Consider the following 25,843-nt stretch of genomic DNA (forward strand, 5'->3'; position numbering starts at 1 on the left):
CGATTAGAGTTCTCTGTAACAAAGATACTTTGTAAAAAGAGAGAAAGGTGTAATGGAGACAATTTTAGACCTATTTCTATGCCATCACTATCTTCTTGCGTTATTTCAAAGGACGTGTATTTAAGGATAATCGATTATTTCATATCACATAATTTGCTGTCAGATGAACAGTATGGTTTTATAAGTTGTTTAAAAACTGAAGATGCTATATTCACTTTTATCTGTGAGGTAATGGATAGATTAAACCAAAGATTTCGAACAGTAGGCATCCTTTTTTATTTAATTATGGCGTTTGAGTGTGTTGATCACAAAATATTGCTCCAGAAACTGGACCATTACGGAATATGCGGGGTACCTCTCAATTTGTTCACATCTTACTTTAAGAACAGACAGCAGGTCATTCTCCACAGTATTGAGAATGATTATGATGTGGAGTCCGAGTGGGGCATCTACAGGGTGGGTGACCCAGGATCAGTGCTCGAGCCACTCCTACTCCTTAGTTATGTAAATGATATGACTTCTGTTATTACAGGTGATTCTAAAATATTTCTATCTGCTGATGTCATTAGCTTGGTAGTAAAGGATGTTAGGTGCAATATTGGCACTGTTTTAAATAGTACAATTCCAGCCATAAGTTCATGGCTTGTAGGAAATAAACTAAAGTTAAATCACAGTAACACTCTTTTTATAGTTTCTAACACACAATTCAACAAAGCTGACGTTTTAACTACACATAATGGGCATATGATAAGTGGGACTGAATAGTTCAAATCTGTGTGTGTTCAGATAGGTAGTAAACTGTCGTGGAAAGCACATGTTCAGACTTTTGTTGAAAGACTTAACGCTGTTATTTTTACTATTAGAACAACATTGAAGTAAGTGATAGTTCGATACGAGAAGTAGCCTACAGTGCTTATTTTCATTCGTTTATGAGGTACAGTATTATTACTTTAGGTTAACTCTTCCCATTCTTAACGGACATTTTTAGCTCAGAAACGGGCGGTCTGGGCTATAAGTGGTGTTAAGTTAGCAAACTTCCTGTCGACCACTGTTTATTAGTCTGGGGCTTCTGACGTTAACCTCTCAATATATTCTTTAATGTCGTTTATTAACAATCTCTGCTTATTCCCAAGAATTGGCAGGTTTCACTCAATGAACACTGGGCAGAAATCCAATCCGCATTTGGATCCCACCTCCTTGACTTTTGTGCAGAAGAATTCAAAAATCTTAGCAGTAATCCACACAAATCTAAAATGACGCGTTACCTCATGTATTACTCCTATTCTGTCGAGAAGTTCCTTGAAAACCTAATTTAATTTCTGTGTTACATTGTTAATTGTGTTTATATAAACTTATAGATTATCGTCTTTTTAGGTTTTGTAAACATTTTATTTTATCTACTATTACTTTTCTGTTGTAATTTCGTGTACTGACACGTGCCATGACCATGAAGATTTGCTCCTTAGTTTGGTCCTATGGAATTAAACGAGTAAAATACGAGGGTAATCCCAAAAGTAAGGTCTTCTGTTTTTTAATAAGTACATAGACCTGTTTATTTCTACAATGGCTTACATCAGTTTACAGGTTGAACTTCTGGCTATTTTTCGACATAATCACCATTTCTGTCGATGCATTTTTTACGCTGTGGCAGTTTTTGTATGCCCATGTCATACCAGCTCCTCGCTTCGGAAAGTTATGAACCTCTTCTTTCACCTTTCGTCGGAGCTGAATCGCTTTCTGTTCTTTTAACCTACGAACAGGTGACAGTCACTGGGCACCAAGTCAGGACTATAGGGTGGGTGGGTGGGTGATTACATTCCACTGAAATTGTTGCAGGAAAGCAGCGGTTTGCCAAGCGATGTGTGGGCGAGCGTTGTCATGGAGAATGTGTACGCCCTTGCTCAACATTCCTCTTCTCCGGTTCTGAATTGCCCGTTTGAGTTTTTTCAGAGTCTAACAGTACCTGCCAGCGTTAATTGTGGTCCAACGTGCAGAGATCATCCAGGGTGATCCGCCGATCTTCACGCATGTTTTGCTCAACCTTCAACACTGTCTCCTCCTCAGAAACTGACGGTCTAACGCTCCTTTGTTCGTCGTGAATTTCGGTCCGACCAGCTGCAAACTCTCTACACCACTTACGAACATTTTTGACATCCATAAACGACTCACCATACACTTCCGTCAATTGCCGATTGATTTTCAATCGGCGCAGTGCCTTTTGCGTTCAAAAACCGAATGACTGCGTGCAATTCGCACTTGGCGGTAACATCCAACGGGAGCTCCATTCTCAACGGCTCACAAGCCAAGACTGAGCGCCTCAGCGCGACGTGCTCATGTTTACACACAACGCGTTCAAAGATGGCTCTGAGCACTATGGGACTTAACTTCTGAGGTCATCAGTCCCCTAAAACTTAGAACTACTTAAACCTAACTAACCTAAGGACATCACACACATCCATGGCCGAGGCAGGATTCGAACCTGCGATCGTAGCGGTCGCGCGGTTCCAGACTGTAGCGCCTAGAACCGCTCGGCCACTCCGGCCTGCCCACACAACGCGTGAAGCACTCTTCATAACAGTGTGACCAACTGCCACACAAACAGGGTTCTGTACTTATAAAAAGTAGGAGACCTTACTTTTGGGATTACTCTCGTAAATAAAAATATTACTTCCGTCCACCAAAACTGCTACAGAATTGATTCACAGAACTACCTAGAATACTATTCAGCTCTATTCTAGCAGAATTGCAGATTACCTGCTTGAAAGAAAACGAACTTCTTCCTGGAAACTTGCATTAATGCCAGAAACAACAATCAAGCACAAACCATCTCGCACTGTTCACACATTAAGTGTCATTCTTAAAAGCTAGTGATTTTTAAAACTTACACACAAGTTTGATTCAGCAAAACACCGACTTATTCTAAAGCAATTAGGGTTCTATGGGATATTTAACCATGTTTGTGGCTGGACTGATAATTTTTCGGACAGCAGAACGAAACAAACAATCCCACACTGAAAGTCATTTGTATAAATAATGGTTTTCTCCTTGGAAGCCTAATAGGACTACAGGAGTTTAAGTTATACATTAGAGGCTTAGCGGATAGTATGGGTTGAAATTTGAAATCAAATTTTTCACAGATGACACATTTACAATAAAGTTTTATATCAAATTACATGTTTAGAAAATATTGTCCTGGTGCAAGAAGTGGCAGTTATCTCTTAATGTAGAGAAATGTAAAGCTGTACACTTCAAGAAACGTAAAAAATGGAGCAGCCCTTTAAGACGATTTATCAGCAACTGTTACGAGTCTGAGATGTGAAAATAGCCCGTGTACCAATGTCTAGAGATTATGCAGTGCAGTGAACACACAAGATCAGTTGTAAGGCAAATGGCTGACTTTGGTTGGTACATACTATACTGGTAAACTGCTGTTAGTCGAAGAATACTTACAAAATACTTATGTACTATAGTGAAATACTGCGTCAGTGCGTGGATTTTTACAGGGATTCCGGGCATATGCAAAGCAGGAACGTTAGTTTTGTGTGGATTGATGTGACAACACTGTAGAAAAATCTTAACAGGCACTTGAAGCAAGGCACCATATGAAGGAGCGACGGAAGAAAACGCTAAGACTCAATTTAGTATGGATTGGTTTGATGACATTTTCTGTTGTGTTTCCGTATGCATCACATGCTAGCAACAAGTAAATCAATATCTACCGCTAGAAAATGCTGTATACTACATAAACTGCTTTCTTATTGTATTTATGTTGTTCTCTTTGAATTTAACTGATCATACAGTATGATAAGCGTTGACGAAAAATACGCTCCTGTGGGTTAGCACTTTCTTGTGCCGACCAGTGCATATTCGGTCATAAATTACCACGACCGGTATAACAGTGCGGTGACATTACATATTCTTGATTCAACTATGTTGCGAGTACAGCGGACACGGCAGCTCGCACAGGGGCGTCACGAAAAACAATCTTTCCACTCTTCAGCCGTTAACGGAACCTACATATGTGGTATAATAAATAGTACTCTGTCTCACACTTTAAAGTGAATCACAGAATTTCGGTGCAGCTATACACAAGGAATACATATATCAATATTCAAGGCCCAATTCAGAGAGTATGTTACGTCTCGAGCTGCTATCCCTCCACCGCTCGCGCGTTGGCTTCGATACTACAGCCAGGCGCCTACTGACCAATGTTGCCAGATGCAACAACTCGACATCAGGAGAAAGAAACTCTAAAATGCATTAAGATAGCAGCAGATACTGGACAACCTATTCTCCATTCTTCACAAATAAAGTATCTAGAATTATTGCTCTTTTTATTACGTTGTAGCCATCACTTAAATTTAGATTCACTTTCCCACTCACTTTTGTTCTTTCCTTTTTTCCAATCTCCGGGTGTACTCATTGCCTTGAGCGAGCGTGGAAGAGAGGGAGTATTGTTCATCGCACACGAGCATCTTTCGGTTACACTCGGCATGTCGAGGACAGCTTCAAGCTCTGAGGAAGATATGGTTCTCCGTTATTATTACCCAGAAATAAACAAAGAAAAATCTCGATTCATCTGTACATCCAAAGAAATATAAACTGCAGCCTGTATGTAGGAACCAATGAGCTGTGACGGAGTTTCGAAATTCATAGCTGTTTATAGAACGAATAAACAATGCTACAGTGATTAGGCCAGTTGATTTCCTCCGCCACAGGACATCGTTACTTTTATTTTGAAAATCCAAATACGAGGGTGTCAAATGAAAACTTTAAATATTTATTAAATATTATTTTTTGTGCATAAGTGGTACAAGGCTGTATCACTATTCAACATAATCTCCCCCACGCTCAATGCAAGTCCTCCAGCGCTTCCAAAGTGCATAAATTCCTTTAGAAAAAAATTCTTTTCGTAGTCCGCGCAACCACTCATGCACCGCGTGGCGTACCTCTTCATCAGAACGGAACTTCTTTCCTCCCATTGCGTCTTTGAGTGGTCCAAACATATGGAAATCACTTGGTGAGGAGGAATGCCGCCATTCCTTGCTCGCTCTCTTCATTTCCGGTTGGTGGAAGTGAACCCAGGTTTCGTCCCCAGTAACGATTCTTGCAAGGAAGCCATCAACTTCTCGTTCAAAGCGCCGAAGAAGTTCTTGACAAGCATCAACACGTCGTTCTCATTTCAGGAGTCAGCTGCCGTGGCACCAATCTTGCAGACACTTTGTGAAACTGGAGCACATCATGCTCAATGTGGTGTGCTGACCCATGACTAATCTGTAAACATGCTGCAATGTCATTTAGTGTCACTCGGCGGTTTTCCTTCACTATGGCTTCAACTGCTGCAATGTTCTGTGGAGTCACAACTCGTTGTGTCTGACCTGGACGAGGAGCATCTTCTACTGAAGTCACACCATTTGCGAACTTCCTACTCCATTCGTAGACTTGCTGCTGTGACAAAAATGCATCACCGTACTGAACCTTCATTCGTCGATAAATTTCAAAAGGTTTCACACCGTCACTACGCAAAAACCGAATAACAGAACGCTGTTCTTCTCTGGTGCAAGTCGCAAGTGGGGCGGCCATCTTTATACTGATACTGCGACGGTATGTGTGCATCAGCACTATGCTGCCACCTACAGGCCATTCTGCACGCTGTTTGTAGCACGCTTACCAACTTACAGGATAACGGCGCGAAATTTCGATTTGTTATTACAAATTTAAGGTTTTAATTTGACTCACCCTCGTTTCTAAAGATTTATACACACGGAAATGTTGTGATGGTTGTTTTTACATGAACACCATTGTATTCATGGATTTGTGGCTTTTTACTGTTCGTTTCCACGTGACAATGTAATTTTACACAATGACAAAGTTGCTGGTCACACAAAAGACTACTCTCGGTTTGATTTACAAGTTTTTGTACATTTTCTTCCGTTGATGTAGAGGCAATTTTATTTTAAACAACAAATGTACATGTAATATGAAATTCTTTCCCCACTTTACAACCCGCTTTCTCTGTCGAATCGCTCGTGCGGTAGCCTAACAGCTTGTAGTTATATACAATGGAATATTTTTCGACTTCAAGTACAAACCTAATGTCCATCCGAAAAATGCAGCCTTACAGTAAACTGAATTTTATTGTCACTGAGTAGAGTTTCGTTTTTCGCCATTTAAGCGCTCCATCTCTTTTCGTTAGTACTTGTTTGTTGTGTTTATTCTATTGTCAAGAACAATGCACAGTTCAATAACTGGTGAGCCATTAGCCACTGGAACGAACAGATGACTCATCATGAGGGTAGGGAATAAGGAAATAAAAGAATATTATAAAATCATGTGATCTAGAAGCAAAACAGGAAAGCAAAACGAGGTCATATATTTGCTGTCATGTATTTGCTGCCTGTTATGCTGACGTATCTCTACGATCTGTTACAAGAAGTAATTTCCACAAGTATGACACCTTTGTACTCCTGGTAAAAAGCGGAGATATTAGAACATAAGTTTCACATCGTTATTCGCATATGGATGTAATAAGAGACATTATACTACGTGCATGTGGACATCACATTTCCAATGAAGCTAGAAACAGTCGAGAAGCCCACACGAATAACGATGTTTTAAGCGGCTCGTCGTGACGAGAAAAAGGCGTTTCGGGGGCTGCACACACACTATCAGCATTAATAAACTAATTATACAACAGGCTACATAAATGAAGTAACGATCGGTATCATTCCGAAAGTATGAGTATCCTGAAAGAGGGTGGTGATTTCATATATTTAATTTGTTGAAATACATTGCTGACAAAGGCAGACCTACTTATACGACAATGTTTTTCGAACGACGTGAACTCTTCTTCTCACAAAGCACGCTTGGCTAGCTTCCGCATTCCTGTCGCGCGCATTATTCTCAGCTGTTGACTATACACTGACCATTGTGTTGTGCGACAGATCAATTGTTTATTTTTCTCAATAACAACTATTTTATTCGCGATCACCCATTGTCAGTTTGGCAAGCCGTAGGTGAGTAACCAGCATCTGGCATGTGCCTATCATTCCGCCTTCAAGCAACGCTCGTCATTATTTTAATACTGCTTAGATGACGAAAACGAATAAAATCCAGTTTCCATCCCAGTCGCTCAGTGTTAAATATACGATGGGTTATGGGATTTAACCAAAATCCCAACAGAATTGGCAATTTTTTTAGTGCGAATTGCTAACCTGTTCTCATTCGAAGAAGCACCACCATTTACGAGTAACGGCCACATTTACCTTTTTGACAATTTAATTATGCTTCTTTTGCCAAAACACAGTATAATTTGCAGAAAATCATTTTTGCAGCAGCTACGGAGCATGGGACTTCATTTCCATTTCCATTATGACAGTTTACTGAAACAGAGTGTCTCATTATACAAGTAATTGGTGGCGAGAGAGCTCAACAGTTTACGAGAAACCTCACTGTGCCGATTTACGGAAAAATAAGAGAAGAAGTTTCATGTTTATTTTCATACTAGGAAACTTGTTTCACTAGCTGTCGATAACTCTTCAAGAATTACAGTTACAAGAATGAAGAGAAACAACTTCTGATATATCGCAATAGATAAGAAAGTCCAATGTGCTTACGAACTGGCAAAGAACTCTCCTCCTTGTGTGCCACCATTCGCCAACATCTTGTTTCGATGTCTAGTGCGGTTTAGGAGATATGAAGGATGTTATGAATATTTCATCCCTGCGGGTGTGAGATCGGGAGTGAATGCGCTACATAGGATCCATTTTCTCGAGATCGGAGACAGATAGAGGCCTCTCCCCAGTCAGAACAAACATTCAATATGTTAGCTAAATTTCATTGGCAGCAACATATGGTGTAATGTGCGCCAAACGCAAAATCATCGCTAACTTTTCGAATTTTGCGTAATATCTTACTAAAATGTGTAAATCACAAAAAGTAAGACCATTAGCGAATATATATATTGTGAGGCTACAGTGAAGATTTCTAGCTCTTTAAATAAGTGTCTGCAGGATGATCTTGGATGAGCTCCAGCAATTATTCTGATTACACGCTTTTGTGCAATGAACAATCTTTTACTCAATGATGAGTTACCCCAGAATATGATGCCATACGAAAGCGGAGAATGAAAATAGGCGTGGTAAGCTAATTTACTCAGATGTATATCGCCGAAATTTGCAATGACCCTTATAGCATAAGTAGCTGAACTCAAACGTTTCAGCAGATCCTCTGCGTATTTTTTCCAGTTCAACCCCTCATCAATGCATACACCTAGAAATTTTGAATATTCTACCTTAGCTACCGATTTCTGATCGAAGTCTACATTTGTTAATGGGATCATTCCATTTACTGAGTGAAACTGTATATACTGTGTTTTGTCAAAGTTTGATGAGAGCCCAAAATATTACCAACCGCACAAGGTTTGAACTCATAACCTTTCGCTTAGCAATCCAACACCATAACCATTACGCTAATTTAGCTATTGTGGCACCATACATAATCATTAACCCAGCTCCAGGGATGTAGGGTCCCCTTCCCTATTCCTCCACTGGGGTAATTCCTGTCTGGTGTATCCACGTCGCGGGGGTGGGCACCTACACTTCAATAGGCCGGAGTGACAAGGTGACTGAGTTCGGGCAGGGACCCAATCCCGTGGGGTATAACACGGAACCCATGCCCAGGGTATGGGTGAAAACCTTAATGGCAGCAACGGCGAAGAGAAAAAAAAGACTTCGGAACGGCATAGCTGGCAGATGAGGCAACCCTCCTTTCTGGGGATTAAATGAGAAGGGAACCACTGCCTTGTGGTGGAGGAGAAACTCTAAAGGCTAAGGGAGACAACCCCAACAGAAAATCCTTTCTTGCGTTAGGCCTAGCAAGGCAGTAGGAAGGTCTTCATATATTGCTTTCAAAACACAGACGAGCCTCCGAACGAAACTCTTTATGTCGATCTGAGACAAGATGAGAAGAAGTTTTTTCAGTATTTTCGAATGTCGAAAACTTCGTTTGCTGAACTGCTAAGAGAAGTGAAAGAAGAAATCACAGGAATGGACAATAATATTTTAACTGTATTTTTCGGACCATAAGACGACGATAAGACGCACATTTAATTCTGATATGAAAATTTTGAAATATGTTTTTTTTTTGTTTCATCTTCATTCGCCCTGTAGGTGTGAGTTAATGGTTTCCACGTTCATCCATTTTGTTCCTTCTTATCGCATTAAGACTGCGAAAAGGTGCACTTTACACTGGTAAATGCAAAAGAAAAGGGGTGGGGGATGCAAGTGTGCTTGAAGGTTACTACCCTCCTAGTCTTTACAGTCGTAGCTACTAAATTTCGCTACTCTTTTATGGTCGAAAAAATAAGGCATTAAATTTGAAAAAACGAACATACAACTTACCAATTTTGTTTTTTCATCCACGCTCTTCTCATTGAAATCAGGAACAAATTTCGTATAATGTCTTGCCAAGCAACTTCGTATAATTTGTTGCCAAGCATTCGCTTTCACCACTTTGTTGCTATAGTCATCGCTTTTGACATCCCAAATAGCAGGAGGACTTTCTACTTCACTTATAAAGTCTTCTGTGTTAAAATCTAAACTCGTGGCTACAATGTGTACAGTATAATGTAGAATGAATGTTTCGCGTAACTGTTTCAAAAACGACTGCCGTCTGTTGGCAAATCTGAAGCTCTGTGTCACTCCGATTCAAGCAAATGCATGTCCGGCGGTGACTGCCGTGAACACAGTGATCTTGTCCGTCACGTGTGCCGAGGGTGAGTCACTGCTGCGTCACAGTGGCCCGGTAAGACAGTGTAGTGTTACGGTGAGAACGCTCCAGTTCAAACGAGTATATATCTGTCGGTGACCGTCACCAGTGTGAAACGGGCCTAACTGTAGAGCTATAAATATACACCACGTCCAGCTAACAGCGAATGAGGCATGTTGTCTCCAACAGTGAAATGCAGTAATTTAGTAATTGTTGGCAGTACGCATACCGTCAACCGATTACATTATATAGTTTTTCAAACCTTTCACCATACCATTCCAGTACCTCAAGACAGTTGACACCGAGTGGCACATCTTACCATCTCCATTAGTCTATGACACGTTGACACCATTGTAGTCAATGTTAACCCATGTTTTTCGCACAATGTTAGCTATGGAAATACAATATGAATGTCATTACTTTCTTTGAATGAATAACGAAGGGGTTATCGTGGACATACTGACAACATCATACGGAAATAAATGACATATTTTAGATCCGGCTGGAACTGTTAAGATTCATTACACTGTATCATAAGAATCTGTTTAGTTTTTCGCTGTCAGACAGGGCGAGTTATCGTTACCCAGGCACATATAAGACACAACTTTTACATATGCCAAACGGAAATTACTTTGAAGTAATAAACACGAATGTGCTAAGAAAACTGTAGACTTGCTCTTTTATTTGCTTTTCAGCAGTAGAGCAGTAGATTTTTTGAAAAGCAGGAAATCTGCAAAGACAGTAGAACTAGCAACACTGGTACTGAATAAATTTATGTACCCACAATAAACAGGTGGGGAGGGGCAGGAGGTAAGAGTATTTGTCGCGACGGATAGCTAACATCAACATTCCGAGATGCTGAATCGAAAGATGGCAGTTATAAAATAAACCGGGTGTTGTGCACAAAACAACTGCGCGACAGGTGGAGGGTTATAGTAAATGCCGAAGCCAGAACATAGGTTTTATTGGACACAGCAACTATATGCACACCCTACGAAGACTCTTGTCGAGGTGGCTCTTAGGTCTAGTTGAGTCGACAGAATTCGAATGCCTTGACTAAGTCATTATCTTTATCAGTTTTTTACTATGTTAGCAGGTCCTTTGCGCCTCCATTTCATGCATCTAACGAGTATGGACTCTCCTCTGACAACAACAAACTTCAGCTACTAAACAACATGAAGTTAATTAAAGTAATTAATTAAGTTATTTCAAACTCAACATGTAATATTTCAGCAGTAGCGAACCTGGAGAGTCACTTCTCCTTTCATATACAAATACACACTATAAACAGTTTTGCCTGATATCTACAGTTCACAGGCAACACAATAAATTCCGCTTGATGTCATTAGAGGTTTATCGATTCAGCTACTCTCATCAAAGACCTCGCCAAGATCTTCTTGGAGTCCAGTGTAGCAGTTTTCTAGCCGCTCGTACTATCACGAAAGCACGGATGTATCTTAACCTTTGCCTTCGATCAACCTCAATTTGAAACATGATGCTTGGTCTAACTGCCAAATAAAAATCTACACAGTGAAACTAGATACTCATAAACAATGTGGACGAAATTAAAGTAAAATATTTTTATGTGAACAAGGCACATAAGAGTAGCGTAATAGTTACGTGCAGATGTGAAAACTGAACATGGTGTGATGAGTCTGTATGTACGGGGAGCGGGCGTGGTAATTATGACGATAAATAATCACTCGCACTCCCGTCACTTAACATAAATGCTTTCTTTCTCGCAACGATACACAATGCGTGTAGCATAGAGCGCGTTTTTCAGATAACTGATGTGGCAGGTTCTACGTCCCCACAAATCCCTTATATTTGAAGACGCGTAATAATAAACGCATATCTCTAAAATTCATGTCAATTCCAATTTAATTACAGCCTCAACTTCTAAAATAAAATTAACTAAAAAGCAGTGAGGGATTTTCGATCGACTTACAACTATGATTTTTACGGAGTTCAAAAAGTTCCTATAGCCATATATTTCGGGATATTATATCAAAATATTATATCAAAGTTGTAGTCTACCTTTCTTCAGGCGATTCCTCGTCGTTGAAGAGCATATACCCTTTGGTGAAGTCTTCCCCTGTGTGTGTATTTGGCACGGGTATAGTTACAAGCTTCATCTTTCCCAGTACTGGATGATTTATCTCTTCCTCTGTGTGGATTTCTGCAAATCAAAAAAATTGCGTTAAAAACATTATAAATCTTCACATACCACAGGCAAGTACGCACAGGAAAAAGGAGACCTTGTAAAAGTCTTTCATATACGAGTAAGTACGAATGGAAAATATTCGTGTTCAATAGATTTTTAATCCAATACCCTATCTTTATAAAATTCTCTAAGAAAATAGAATATGGTTCTTATAGCATGGCCCAACTGCAGTACATAGTTTAGAAGAAAGTTTGCAATGGGTATGGGGAAAGTGCTTCCTCTTGCTGCCTCCCACCCCGCGTCCGAAAAATATTTCCCTAATAGTGGAACTCGGTGTTAGCCTTGCTCAGTCGTGTTTCGTTGTTCGCCATTTAAGTTCGTCCGCTTTTATTTTATTAGTGTGCTACATTATCAAATTAATTTTTCGTAGCTGTTGTTTAGAGGCACATAAAATTTCCAAAGACATTGGAACTACGAAAGAACACGTTTATCCAACAGTTACCGATAGCGGCCAAACAAATGAAGAATTTGACCATTATGAATCCGGAAGTAAAATTGTAGGGAAGAATGCTGTATCTTGAGATCAATGTATCTAAGAACGCATGACGTTTTCAGGCCGATGTTTTAACCTATCGACCGAATTTAGGATCATATGAAAAAAAAGTGCGCTAGAGACCGCCATAAGCAGTTTCCGAAATATTTTGCTGTTTTTGTTGTGAGACGTAGGATCTTGTTTTGTGTAGCGTTTGTAAATATTTTCAGATCTACAAATTTAAGTAGTGTCCAGTATGACAGACTTTTATGGTGTGCAAAATTCGATGTAGTATTAAAACCAGTTGTGTGAAGTGTGGAAAGTTAAGCCATACTTCGTCAGTCGGAAACAATCTTGAACCTTGATCAAAAAGTCTTCTACAATAGAAGATGTGATAGTTGCAAATTAACTGCGTTTTTATAATGTTTTATTATTTTTACGTCTCGAAAAATGAAACTTGTGTTGTGATTCTTGAGTTTCTCCCGGCGTATTTGATAATCAAAATATCCACGGGTGTACTGCCGGTCTACAGTGTCCAACGGGCACAATATTTCGGCGATCAGACATGTCGCCATCATCAGGTGAACTGACGGACTGAGCTCCTGTGAACGTGCCGGCACGGAGATCCGTACGCTATGGCTGCTCAGAGGGAACTTGATTCGGTCGCGGCGGCGGCCGATTTAAATACCCTCCGCCCGCGGCGCGCTCCCTCCACTGTCCGCGCCCCGCGCCACGGTCGCCCGGTGGAACAGATTGCGACGGCGTCTGAGATGACGTCGGAGTGATGGCTCTGTCCGCCGTGGTCGTCACAACTATACGTTTTCTCGATTTACTCTTGATTAACCCAATCGCTGGTTCCCAAGCCTTGCTAAGATTATAGCCACAGTCACGGTTTATGAGGTCGCCATTGGTGCGAATTTCGATGGCCTCTCTAACAACGCTGTCCCAGTATCTCGACGTCTGTACCAGAATCATCGTGCGTTCATACTCCATAGCGTGATTTTCAGACAAACAATGTTCAGTGACCGCCGACTTGCTCGGATACATCAGTCGAGTGTGCCTCTGGTGTTCACGGCATCGATCCTCGACGGTGCGCATCGTCTGACCAATATACGACTTGCCACATTGACACGGAATCTGGTACACGCCGCCCTTCCTCGAACCGAGGTCATCTTTGGCTCTCCGCCCAACCACTACAGCACAACCTGTGGAGATGGATGAAATCACGAGGGAGGAGGTAGGCACTGCGTTTATTTCATATACAGGCGCACTCTCGGGGAAAATCGCCCGCATTTTGAAGAAACACCGGGTCGGAACTGTGTTTTGTCCTCCAAACAAAACTCGTGCGCTGGTGGGGAGCGCCAAAGATGACCTCGGGTTGAGGAAGGCCGGCGTGTACCAGATTCCGTGCCAATGTGGCAAGTCTTATATTGGTCAGACGATGCGTACCGTCGGGAATCGATGCCGTGAACACCAGAGGCACACTCGACTGATGTATCCGAGCAAGTCGGAAAATCACGCTATGGAGTATGAATGCAATAGGATTCTGGTATAGGCGTCGAGATACTAGGACAGCGTTGTTAGAGAGTCCATCGAAATTCGCACCAATGACGACCTCATAAACCGTGACTGTGGCTATAATCTTAGCAAGGCTTGGGAACCAGCGATTGGGTTAATCAAGAGTAAATCGAGAAAACGTATAGTTGTGACGATCACGGCGGACAGAGCCATCACTCCGACGTCATCTCAGACGCCGTCGCAATCTGTTCCACCGGGCGACCGTGGCGCGGGGCGCGGACAGTGGAGGGAGCGCGCTGCGGGCGGAGGGTATTTAAATCTGCCGCCGCCGCGACCGAACCCAGTTCCCTCTGAGCATCCATAGCGTACGGATCTCTGTGCCGGCAAGTTCACAGGAGCTCAGTCCGTCAGTTCACCTGATGATGGCGACATGTATGATCGCCGAAATATTGTGCCCGTTGGACACTGTAGATCGGCATGGATATTTTGAAACTTGTGTTGGTTTTCAATAGCTTTTATTTCAAAATGTATTTAATTTGTATCTGGTTTTAGATAATACTTCTACTAACTTCGCTTTCACTTAGTGAGTACTGGCGAGTAGCAGCGTAATAATGTAACAGATAGAGTATTAAATATAGTATTGATGAGATTCTCACGATTCCAATACCTTTAAATTTCAGTAGAATATTTGTTCCTAGATATACGACCATGTTGTACCAAGGAAAGTTCTTTCACATTCGGAAATTCCTCAGTTTTCCAGAGTAATTTTGTAATTTCAGAAAAAAATCTGCTACAGCGAAAACGTGAATGCAATCATTTTAAAACGGGATATGAAAATGAAAAAAATCTGAAATGTGTTCCAAGGTACAACCCCCCCCCCCCCCTCTCCTCCATACTGAAAAGGTCTGGTGATTTAATACAGTCACGTCGACTGCATGTAGGCAAGTCAGTCATATATGTTGATGATAGCGATAATATATTTAGAATTTTGCGTACTATTCTGCTATAGAGAATGTCACAAAGCACACTCGATTCGCTGCCACGCACATTCTTCTCAGCAGCGGACAGTAATTTGTTATTGAATCGAAACATGATGCATGAAACAACTCCTGGCCGAGTGGCGTATCCTGAAAATGTTGGTAATGCATGAAACATGAAACTTGTCAGTTGTACGTGTGTGTATTATTATCCTCTCACCATGGTTTGATCTGTAGTGGAAGTCAGCTCTGCTGTTCTTTCAGCCTTACACCACATTTTCTCAAAGACATTATATCTCTTAAGGCACAGCTTTCAAGTCTTCCATTTCTTTGCTGCGTAATGTAATTCTATGGATGCAGAATGCATAATGCTAAATGTAAGGTCAGTCAGTGAAACAGTTCTTCAAACAGACACTAAAGGAAGTTAAATCGAAAATCTCGTAATATAATTAAGATATAAATGTGTTTAATTGATGGCAAATGTGACTTAATTTTGTTGATTTTCCAAAGTAATTTCCTCAACTGTTGGAGTCGCAGCTCTTCCTGTGTTCTCGAAATGATAATCCTAGTTTTCCCAAAAAGCAAATGACCCATTCACTCCAAGTATTTCCTAGTTCTGTTTCACTAATTCAATGTGTTTGCATGTTTCTGTACTGTTCATCTAATGTTCATCTAATAGCAAACCATTTCAACTTTACCAAATGTATGTACACCTAGCCATGTATAGGTATGAGATTCTGAGTTTTCGTACCGAGAAACAGCAGTGTGCACAACATCAAGTTCCGAATAACCACGATATATACTGTTCTAAGGAGATTTATCCTTCCCAAGAAACAAACATGGCCAACAGAAGAGTTTCCACAATGTTTGACTGTCGCATTACCTATTTTTTTGTAATTATCAGAATTAAATGTTCGTATGAAATTTCTGGATTTGTTCTCTGTCCTTAAAATACTGGGGCGGGGAGTTGGTCGAACATTCTCAACAACTTCTAACTTTTCACCGAATGGCCGTGAGTGGAAAGATTCATTAGAAACACTTACCATGACATCAATATTGTAATTACTCATTTTGCGAAGCTGCCGGCTAAGATATGATTCAGTCACATTAAACACGATGCTTTCATCTGTCACGAAACTCACTAATGCACGCAGAATTCAGGGGATCGGAAGAGAAAACGTGCTGAATGCAATCTTCTTATTAAATGCCTCTTATCTATCTGTGTTTCACATGAGCATTTTGTGATATAGCAAACGGCCAAATTGGGGTCGAGACTACCACATCGCCTGGCTTATACATTTCGTGAACCATTACAAGAAAGCGTCCATGCAGGTGCACCTTGTACAGCAGGGGAATCAGCTGTCGGTTCAAAGGAAAGAAAATACCAACTGTGAAATTGGTACTGTTCAATATTATGATTTAATTATTACGATTAGGGCTATAACGAACATTTGTGATCGAATATTTGTGACTTAACGACTCATATATTCAATAGAGTGTCCAGTGCATGCATTGCATTCATGGGGAATACGTCCCTGCGCTGGCCACATAATTATGCGCACAATCTGCTGGGATGGGCTGCATGCGGATGGTCCCCAGACACCGAAATATAGTCTGCAAAACTGAATGACAAATAGGCGTGTGATCGCGTTCGCCGTGCCCATTCACTACTCTCGTTCGCTTTGTACACAAGTGAAACCTTTCGTGCGTTTTATGATCAATTTAGACAGAGCAGCTCCATTTCGAGAAACTCAATTTACGCTACTCACGAATAACATCGTTAAGTTTCATTGGCAGTACGGGGTAGGAAGACAGAACGGAGTAACCATGTTTTTTTCCATATGTATGTCACCGTCTCCTGTATATTGTTCGAAATATATCGAGAGGTCGAAGCGAAGTATTTAACAATACGTCGACATCAGCACTTGTTGTATTCTTCCTTTTTCTATATAGATGCGTTTTTCCTGGACGTTTCTGCAATATTCAGGTCTTAATATCTCACAAGTAAGTAAACATATGTCTATTGCAATTAAACTAAATCATTACCATTGTTTTGCTTGTACCCTCAACTTCATTTTTACGTAATTTAACCGGAGAGCATATCACCAATTCCAAAAGTAGCATAGAAAAACAAATGCTTGTCAAAAAATGTGAGCAAAATAGATAATATGACATTTCTCATTGTTAGGAATTAATTGTTGTTGTTGTTGCTGTTGTGGTCTTCAGTCCTGAGACTGGTTTGATGCAGCTCTCCATGCTACTCTATCCTGTGCAAGCTTCTTCATCTCCCAGTACCTACTGCAACCTACATCCTTCTGAATCTGCTTGGTGTATTCATCTCTTGGTCTCCCTCTACGATTTTTACCCTCCACGCTGCCCTCCAATACTAAATTGGTGATCCCTCGATGTCTCAGAACATGTCCTACCAACCGATCCCTTCTTCTAGTCAAGTTGTGCCACAAGCTCCTCTTCTCCCCAATTCTATTCAATACCTCCTCATTAGTTATGTGATCTACCCATCTAATCTTCAGCACCCTTCTGTAGCACCACATTTCAAAAGCTTCTATTCTCTTTTTCTCTAAACTATTTATCGTCCACGATTTGCATCATACATGGCTACACTCCATACAAAGACTTTCAGAAACGACTTCCTGACACTTGAATCTATAATCGATGTTAACAAATTTCTTTTCTTCAGAAACGCTTTCCTTGCCATTGCCAGTCTACAATTTATATCCTCTCTACTTCGACCATCATCAGTTATTTTGCTCCCCAACTAGCAGAACTCCTTTACTACTTTAAGTGTCTCATTTCCTAATCTAATTACCTCAGCATCACCCGATTTAATTCGACAACATTCCATTATCCTCGTTTTGCTTTTGATGATGTACATTTTATACCCTCCTTTAAAGACACTTTCCATTCCGTTCAACTGCTCTTCCAAGTCCTTTGCTGTCTCTGACAGAATTACAATGTCATCGGCGAACCTCAAAGTTTTTATTTCTTCTCCATGGATTTTAATACCTACTCCGAATTTTTCTTTTGTTTTCTTTACTGCTTGCTCAATATACAGATTGAACAACATCGGGGAGAGGCTACAACCCTGTCTTACTCCCTTCCCAACCACTGCTTCCCTTTCATGTCCCTCGACTCTTATAAACTGCCATCTGGTTTCTGTACAAATTGTAAATAGCCTTTCGCTCCCTGTATTTTACCCCTGCCACCTTTAGAATTTGAAAGAGAGTATTCCAGTCAACATTGTCAAAAGCTTTCTCTAAGTCCACAAATGCTAGAAACGTAGGTTTGCCTTTCCTTAATCTTTCTTCTAAGATAAGTCGTAAGGTCAGTATTGCCTCACGTGTTCCAGTGTTTCTACGGAATCCAAACTGATCTTCCCCGAGGTTGGCTTCTACTAGTTTTTCCATTCGTCTGTAAAGAATTCGTGTTAGTATTTTGCAGCTGTGACTTATTAAGCTGATAGTTCGGTAATTTTCACATCTGTCAACACCTGCTTTCTTTGGGATTGGAATTATTATATTCTTCTTGAAGTCTGAGGGTATTTCGCCTGTTTCATACATCTTGCTCACCAGATGGTAGAGTCTTATCAGGACTGGCTCTCCCACGGCCGTCAGTAGTTCCAATGGAATATTGTCTACTCCGTGGGCCTTGTTTCGACTCAGGTCCTTCAGTGCTCTGTCAAACTCTTCTCGCAGTATCGTATCTCCCACTTCATCTTCATCTACATCCTCGTCGATTTACATAATATTGTCCTCAAGTACATCGTCCTTGTATGGACCCTCTATATACTCCTTCCACCTTTCTGCTTTCCCTTCTTTGCTTAGAACTGGTTTTCCATATGAGCTCTTGATATTCGTGGAAGTGGTTCTCCTTTCTCCAAAGGTATCTTTAATTTTCCTGTAGGCAGTATCTATCTTACCCCTAGTGAGATAAGCCTCAACATCCCTACATTTGTCCTCTAGCCATCCCTGTTTAGCCATTTTGCATTTCCTGTCGATCTCCTTTTTGCCTGCTTCATTTACTGCATTTTTATGTTTTCTCCTTTCATCAATTAAATTCAATATTTCTTCTGTTACCAATATTTCTTCTGTTACCCAAGGATTTCTACTAGCCCTCGTCTTTTTACCTACTTGATCCTCTGCTGCCTTCACTACTTCATCCCTTAGAGCTACCCATTCTTCTTCTATTGTATTTCTGTCCCCCATTTGTGACAATTGTTTCCTTATGCTCTCCCTGAAACTCTGTACAACCTCTGGTGTAATCAGTTTGTCCAGGTCCCATCTCCTTAAATTCCCACCTTTCTGCAGTTTCTTCAGTTTTAATCTACAGTTCATAACCAATAGATTGTGCTCAGAGTCCTCATCTGCCCCTGGAAATGTCTTACAATTTAATACCTGGTTCCTAAATCTCTGTCTTATCATTATATAATCTATCTGAAACCGTCTAGTATCTCCAAGGTTCTTCCATGTATACAACCTTCTTTCATGATTCTTGAACCAAGTGTTAGCTATGATTTAGTTATGCTCTGCGCAAAATTCTACCAGGCGGCTTCCTCTTTCATTTCTTAGCCTCAGTCCGTATTCACCTACTATGTTTCTTTCTCTCCCTTTAACTAACGCGGATAAAGAAAAAACAGAATAAAACCAAGCTATATAGGTCTGCAAGTCTGCAAGTCTGCAAGAAAGCACCTTGATCTAGTCCAGGAAAATTCTGATGCAAGCAAAAACGTATAGCTGCAACTGGATAGAAAATAACTAAGAAGCTCCAAAACATCCTTAAAACCAAAGCAGCCGAATTCGTCCAATGATACTGGCAAATTTGGAAAAGCCGAAGAATCCCTTTACTATCTTGACTACTCTGAGAGAACTGGATCAGACGTAGCGTGTGTCTCAAGCGGGCTCACAATTCATGTGCAGGGCTCGTCAGCATTGTCGAGGATATCCATGTATGCACTATATATGAAGCATAAACGTTTATAGTAATTTCTGTATGCGAAATATATATTAGGATTTTTACTTGCGACTAATTCTTGTATGTGAAATATTATACATCATTTTACTTCACAATGGGGAACGGGGAAAATTACTATTTCTCACATTTTTCAACAAAAATCCGAAGATAGGTATGTAAATATTGATATGGTGTAATGTTCTGAAAATTAATGTTACAATACAGAGATCTGAACCGATTTAGCAGCTTACTATAATTTTCTTGTACCCCACAATAACTGTTGAACATTAAATAGCCTATTCTGCTACAATGCCCACACAAGAAAGCACTGAGATAGGGGATTTCCTATTTAGCACGTCATACAGAAGTTGAAGGTCAATCACATTCAACAGCACCTGCCTCTGCGGAGAGGTCGTTGGTAGATGAAATTTTCACAATCAGTATTCGGCCGACAAGGGAAGGAGACGCGGTGGTATAAAGTTACTGATCATCGGTCTTTGCGCCGATGTCCTGACGGTGATCCATCCTTCAGAAGGGACGCTAATCTCGACGGCTCCCTTTGTGCTGTTCGAGAGGAGTAACCTATATTCCATCACCATTCCTTTTATCTATAACAACACAAACCCAACACTACATTGTCCAAGCACTGATCATCGTCATCCACACGACACAGGTACACCCTTGATATTTCATAATAGGTCTGATGAAGGCAACTGCAAACTACCTCCGCTAGGACCCTGCATAGAACGGCGATGCAGGATTACTGCATCTGCTCCTCTACGTTCATTTCCCAAGTGTAACTGTACTTTCACATCCGACACACAACTGTTACGTGACAGTGTCATGACCAGCGCGTAACTCCGGTTGTCTTAACCGCATACTGATGTAATTCACACACAATCGTGATGCGATATTGCCGTGATCTTGTGTTCCTATAAACACAAGAGCATTGTTGCGTAAATACTTGAACTGCAATGTTAAGAGGATTTTCTTTGCTGATTCAGCTCCACCAGATGTTCCTCCTTTGTATTTTGTTTCCTTCCGTGTCTTTTGGCCACTTTATCCCCTGCTATGGTCTCCATGGCTTTAACTGAAAGAACATTTTCTGTTTTCATTTCCACCACGGAACATTTTCTGCTGATCTACATTACTCTTTTCCCCGTTTTGGAAAAGATATATATGTTTGAAGGATTTCTTTGGCTTTTCAGAGAGCTCAAAGTCATTACCACATTTCATACATGCATCACCAGGTTCAAAGACCTTATGATCTATTGTGTCAATATGCCGATTTGCCTGAAGATGTACAAGCTGTATTTCAAAATATGGCATTGCATTGTATATTACTGTAAATACTCTTAAGGGTTATATATTTGGCTATTCCTGCACTTACAAAATACAGACCTAAACTTTCGTTAAAGATAGCACCAATTCTCTTTCTGTCCACCGTTTCATTTATACTAGTTGTATTTTAAATGCAGTCCAGGCATTGGCTTAGAGCTTAAACTTTTTTATTATCACAGTGTGTGGCACTACTCAGGAAATCATTTGTAGTTCTTTTACTCAGAAGAGAGCCACACTTTAGCTTTCCAAATGTGCATTTAGATAATTTTCTTGTGAAATGTCACTTCTAGCATTTGTAGTCTCAGCCCCTCAATTAAGTTCTGTGAAACGATAATTCTTAAAGAAAAATCTCCCATATAACTCTGTCAATACCAAGGCATTTTTCATAAAGAGGCGTGGGAAGGAGAGGGGACGACTTTGTGCCCAACCCAAAAAATTAAAAAAAAACGAAATTCGTTAACTGTTGTTGAATTATATTAACAACATACTTTTTAAATAAGTTCTGATGCGTAATCACGGTTCAGAACCTGAAAACACACTCTCAGCAATATCAATGCTTTTTTCAGTAAGTGAAAATGCAAATTTCGTTCATTGTTGTTTACTTTTATTCTCAACATAAATTTTAAAGAGATATTGATGAGTAAGTAAGGCCCTGAACCTGGAGTTCCTGAATATGATCTTCACTGGAGAAAGTGACATTTACTACTGAGACTTAAATTTTTAAGTTAAATTGAACTGAAAAATTAAAAACATTTATTGAATCTGGTACAAAAATTCATTAAAAACAATAAATCCTTCCACAAAATTTTGAAATATAGAGAAACTGGCTAGATCACAATACTTTCAAAAGGTGGGCATAAAGTACTGCCTGCTCCCCCACCCCCCGGTCACCCCAGTATCGCGAGGGATAATACCCATTTGGTTTTTCTGTGAGATTGCTTCTGTTGACAGTCTCGCAGTGCAGTGATCAGATGCTTCCCTTAACAGTTACGAGTGGTTTTGTAGTATTAGCTACATGTCATACAAAAGGGTGTGACTTCAAGTGCATCAAATGTAAAGTGTTCAACAAATGCAATTTGCTATGTGAATTCTTATAATGATACGTCATTAGTCAATAATTTTGAACCGTTATAACAATTATGATGAGTAATGAAACGGAAGTAATCTCAACATAGGTGAGCGTTCAGGCTGCCAAGATCTGAGACATTCAAATTTTTTATAAGAACTGTTTCCTAAAAAAATGCAGAGCGAAAAAATCATGCAGAATTAAGAACTTGTTTTTAAATTTTGTACAAGACTAAAACATTTACTGAATAAGAGTTTCATACATGTGTGTAAACTTACTAATTTATACAAAATAATTTTCTTATGTGATGGTGGCAGACAAAATGTGAACGACGCAATGCTTCAAAATTTTATCAGAGTCATTTTACAGATCACGTGGCAGAGTAGTGTTATCAACCGTCCAGAAAAATGATGACGTGCCCAATTTTTTTCGTCCTTTGGTTGTGTCCGGCAGGCATTTAAATACAGTATAACATCTGGCATTTTACTCTATATGAATTTAACTTTTAAAATATTTTGGTTGATATATTAATTTTCTTTAATGCCTCCCCTGTTACGAAGGTAGGCTTCTGACTATTTTAACAATGGCATACAGGGCGATTCAAGAAGATATGCAAATATTTTAATATGATATTCTACAAGTAAAACTAATGAAAAAAGTTCATATAAACATGGGTCCGCAAATGTTTAGTTACAACTAATAAAAGACTTTGCTTGAAATTTAGCAACTTCGCTAATACACTCCTGGAAATGGAAAAAAGAACACATTGACACCGGTGTGTCAGACCCACCATACTTGCTCCGGACACTGCGAGAGGGCTGTACAACCAATGATCACACGCACGGCACAGCGGACACACCAGGAACCGCGGTGTTGGCCGTCGAATGGCGCTAACTGCGCAGCATTTGTGCACCGCCGCCGTCAGTGTCAGCCAGTTTGCCGTGGCATACGGAGCTCCATCGCAGTCTTTAACACTGGTAGCATGCCGCGACAGCGTGGACGTGAACCGTATGTGCAGTTGACGGACTTTGAGCGAGGGCGTATAGTGGGCATGCGGGAGGCCGGGTGGACGTACCGCCGAATTGCTCAACACGTGGGGCGTGAGGTCTCCACAGTACATCGATGTTGTCGCCAGTGGTCGGCGGAAGGTGCACGTGCCCGTCGACCTGGGACCGGACCGCAGCGACGCACGGATGCACGCCAAGACCGTAGGATCCTACGCAGTGCCGTAGGGTACCGCACCGCCACTTCCCAGCAAATTAGGGGCACTGTTGCTCCTGGGGTATCGGCGAGGACCATTCGCAACCGTCTCCATGAAGCTGGGCTACGGTCCCGCACACCGTTAGGCCGTCTTCCGCTCACGCCCCAACATCGTGCAGCCCGCCTCCAGTGGTGTCGCGACAGGCGTGAATGGAGGGACGAATGGAGACGTGTCGTCTTCAGCGATGAGAGTCGCTTCTGCCTTGGTGCCAATGATGGTCGTATGCGTGTTTGGCGCCGTGCAGGTGAGCGCCACAATCAGGACTGCATACGACCGAGGCACACAGGGCCAACACCCGGCATCATGGTGTGGGGAGCGATCTCCTACACTGGCCGTACACCACTGGTGATCGTCGAGGGGACACTGAATAGTGCACGGTACATCCAAACCGTCATCGAACCCATCGTTCTACCATTCCTAGACCGGCAAGGGAACTTGCTGTTCCAACAGGACAATGCACGTCCGCATGTATCCCGTGCCACCCAACGTGCTCTAGAAGGTGTAAGTCAACTACCCTGGCCAGCAAGATCTCCGGATCTGTCCCCCATTGAGCATGTTTGGGACTGGATGAAGCGTCGTCTCACGCGGTCTGCACGTCCAGCACGAACGCTGGTCCAACTGAGGCGCCAGGTGGAAATGGCATGGCAAGCCGTTTCACAGGACTACATCCAGCATCTCTACGATCGTCTCCATGGGAGAATAGCAGCCTGCATTGCTGCGAAAGGTGGATATACACTGTACTAGTGCCGACATTGTGCATGCTCTGTTGCCTGTGTCTATGTGCCTGTGGTTCTGTCAGTGTGAACATGTGATGTATCTGACCCCAGGAATGTGTCAATAAAGTTTCCCCTTCCTGGGACAATGAATTCACGGTGTTCTTATTTCAATTTCCAGGAGTGTATGAAACCATCGCTAAACTGTACGAGGTTAAAGTGAAGCGCGATTTCCATTTATTTTGTTGCTATTGGTCTGGTGAATCTAATAGAACACGTCCCAGACATGTACGGTTCAAATGGCTCTGAGCACTATGGGACTTAACTTCTGAGGTCATCAGTCCCCTAGAACTTAGAACTACTTAAACCTAACTAACCTAAGGACATTACACACACACCCATGCCCGAGGCAGGATTCGAACCTGCGACCGTAGCGGTCGCGCGGTTCCACACTGTAGCGCCTAGAACCGCTCGGCCACCCCGGCCGGCCAGACATGTATCTGCAGTAGTTTCCCAGAACATCAAAAGAAGTAAGTAAACTTGTTTACTTTCCATTAAGAATGCAGAACCGTTTACATTATAGTTGGCAACCGTTAGTTAGCTGTTTCAGTCGTTTCCTAACCTTGAATCGAGCCAGTTTTCTGTATTGTTCGGAGAAAGACCATAATAACAAAAGTGTATTTAAGTAAAACCACATAGTAACTGTTGTTGTTTCTAGGTTATTTATGAAATAGGGATGCCTTTCAAATTTACGACAGAGGAATATGCCGATATGGTGTTTGTATATGGCAAATGTGATGGTAATGCTACGGTTGGAGTTAACGAATACCACGTACGTTATCTAACTCGGAGGATTCCGAATTCACGAACCATTAGTGAAGTATTTCGAATTTTGCAGGAGACAGGTTCTCTACCTAGCATCATAATCAGTACGAGCGCTCGATACGTGAAGACGATGATGATGATGATGGTATTATGGATGCTGTCCAACGTAGCCCGGGTATGAGTAAGCGACATATCTCTGAACGATTTGGCATTTCATATAAACGACATATTTCTGAACGATTTGGCATTTCACAATCTGAGGTATGGCGTACAATGAAGTACAATAATCTGTATCCTTACCATAAAAAAGTGCATCATTTACATCCGAGAGATCCTGCCATTCGCTTGGAGTTGCGCAACTGGTTAATTACTAATCGGCAGTCACACAAATGCATCTTATTTACTGATGAGGCACAGTTTATTCGAGATGGTATAAACAATTTACATAACGAGCACGTATGGTCTGACGCAAACCCACATGCAACAGTGCAACGCAATACTCAGCAGCGATTTAGCATAAATGTGTGGTGTAGTATAATCAACATGCACTTTATTGAACCATTCATTTCCCCAGGACATCTAACTGGCGAGACGTACTTACAATTCCTTCAAGAGGAAATGCCCCGCTTGCTCGAAGATGTTCCACTTGCCACGCGGTTGCAAATATATTTTCAACATTACGGCGCTCCGCCACAGTTCACCAACATAGT

General features: G+C 41.2%; 1 protein-coding gene across 1 annotated transcript in view; it reads right to left on the reverse strand.

The window, feature by feature from the left end:
• The window catches only part of LOC124795898, a 72,869-nt gene that overhangs the window by 31,595 nt on the left and 15,431 nt on the right, over positions 1-25,843 (reverse strand). The window contains exon 3 of the mRNA XM_047259978.1: positions 11,806-11,947. Coding sequence (XP_047115934.1) covers positions 11,806-11,947 — 142 coding nt within the window. The remainder of the gene's footprint in view (positions 1-11,805; positions 11,948-25,843) is intronic.

Source organism: Schistocerca piceifrons, chromosome 4 (genome assembly GCF_021461385.2).
Source record: "Schistocerca piceifrons isolate TAMUIC-IGC-003096 chromosome 4, iqSchPice1.1, whole genome shotgun sequence".
Lineage (NCBI taxonomy): Eukaryota > Metazoa > Arthropoda > Insecta > Orthoptera > Acrididae > Schistocerca > Schistocerca piceifrons.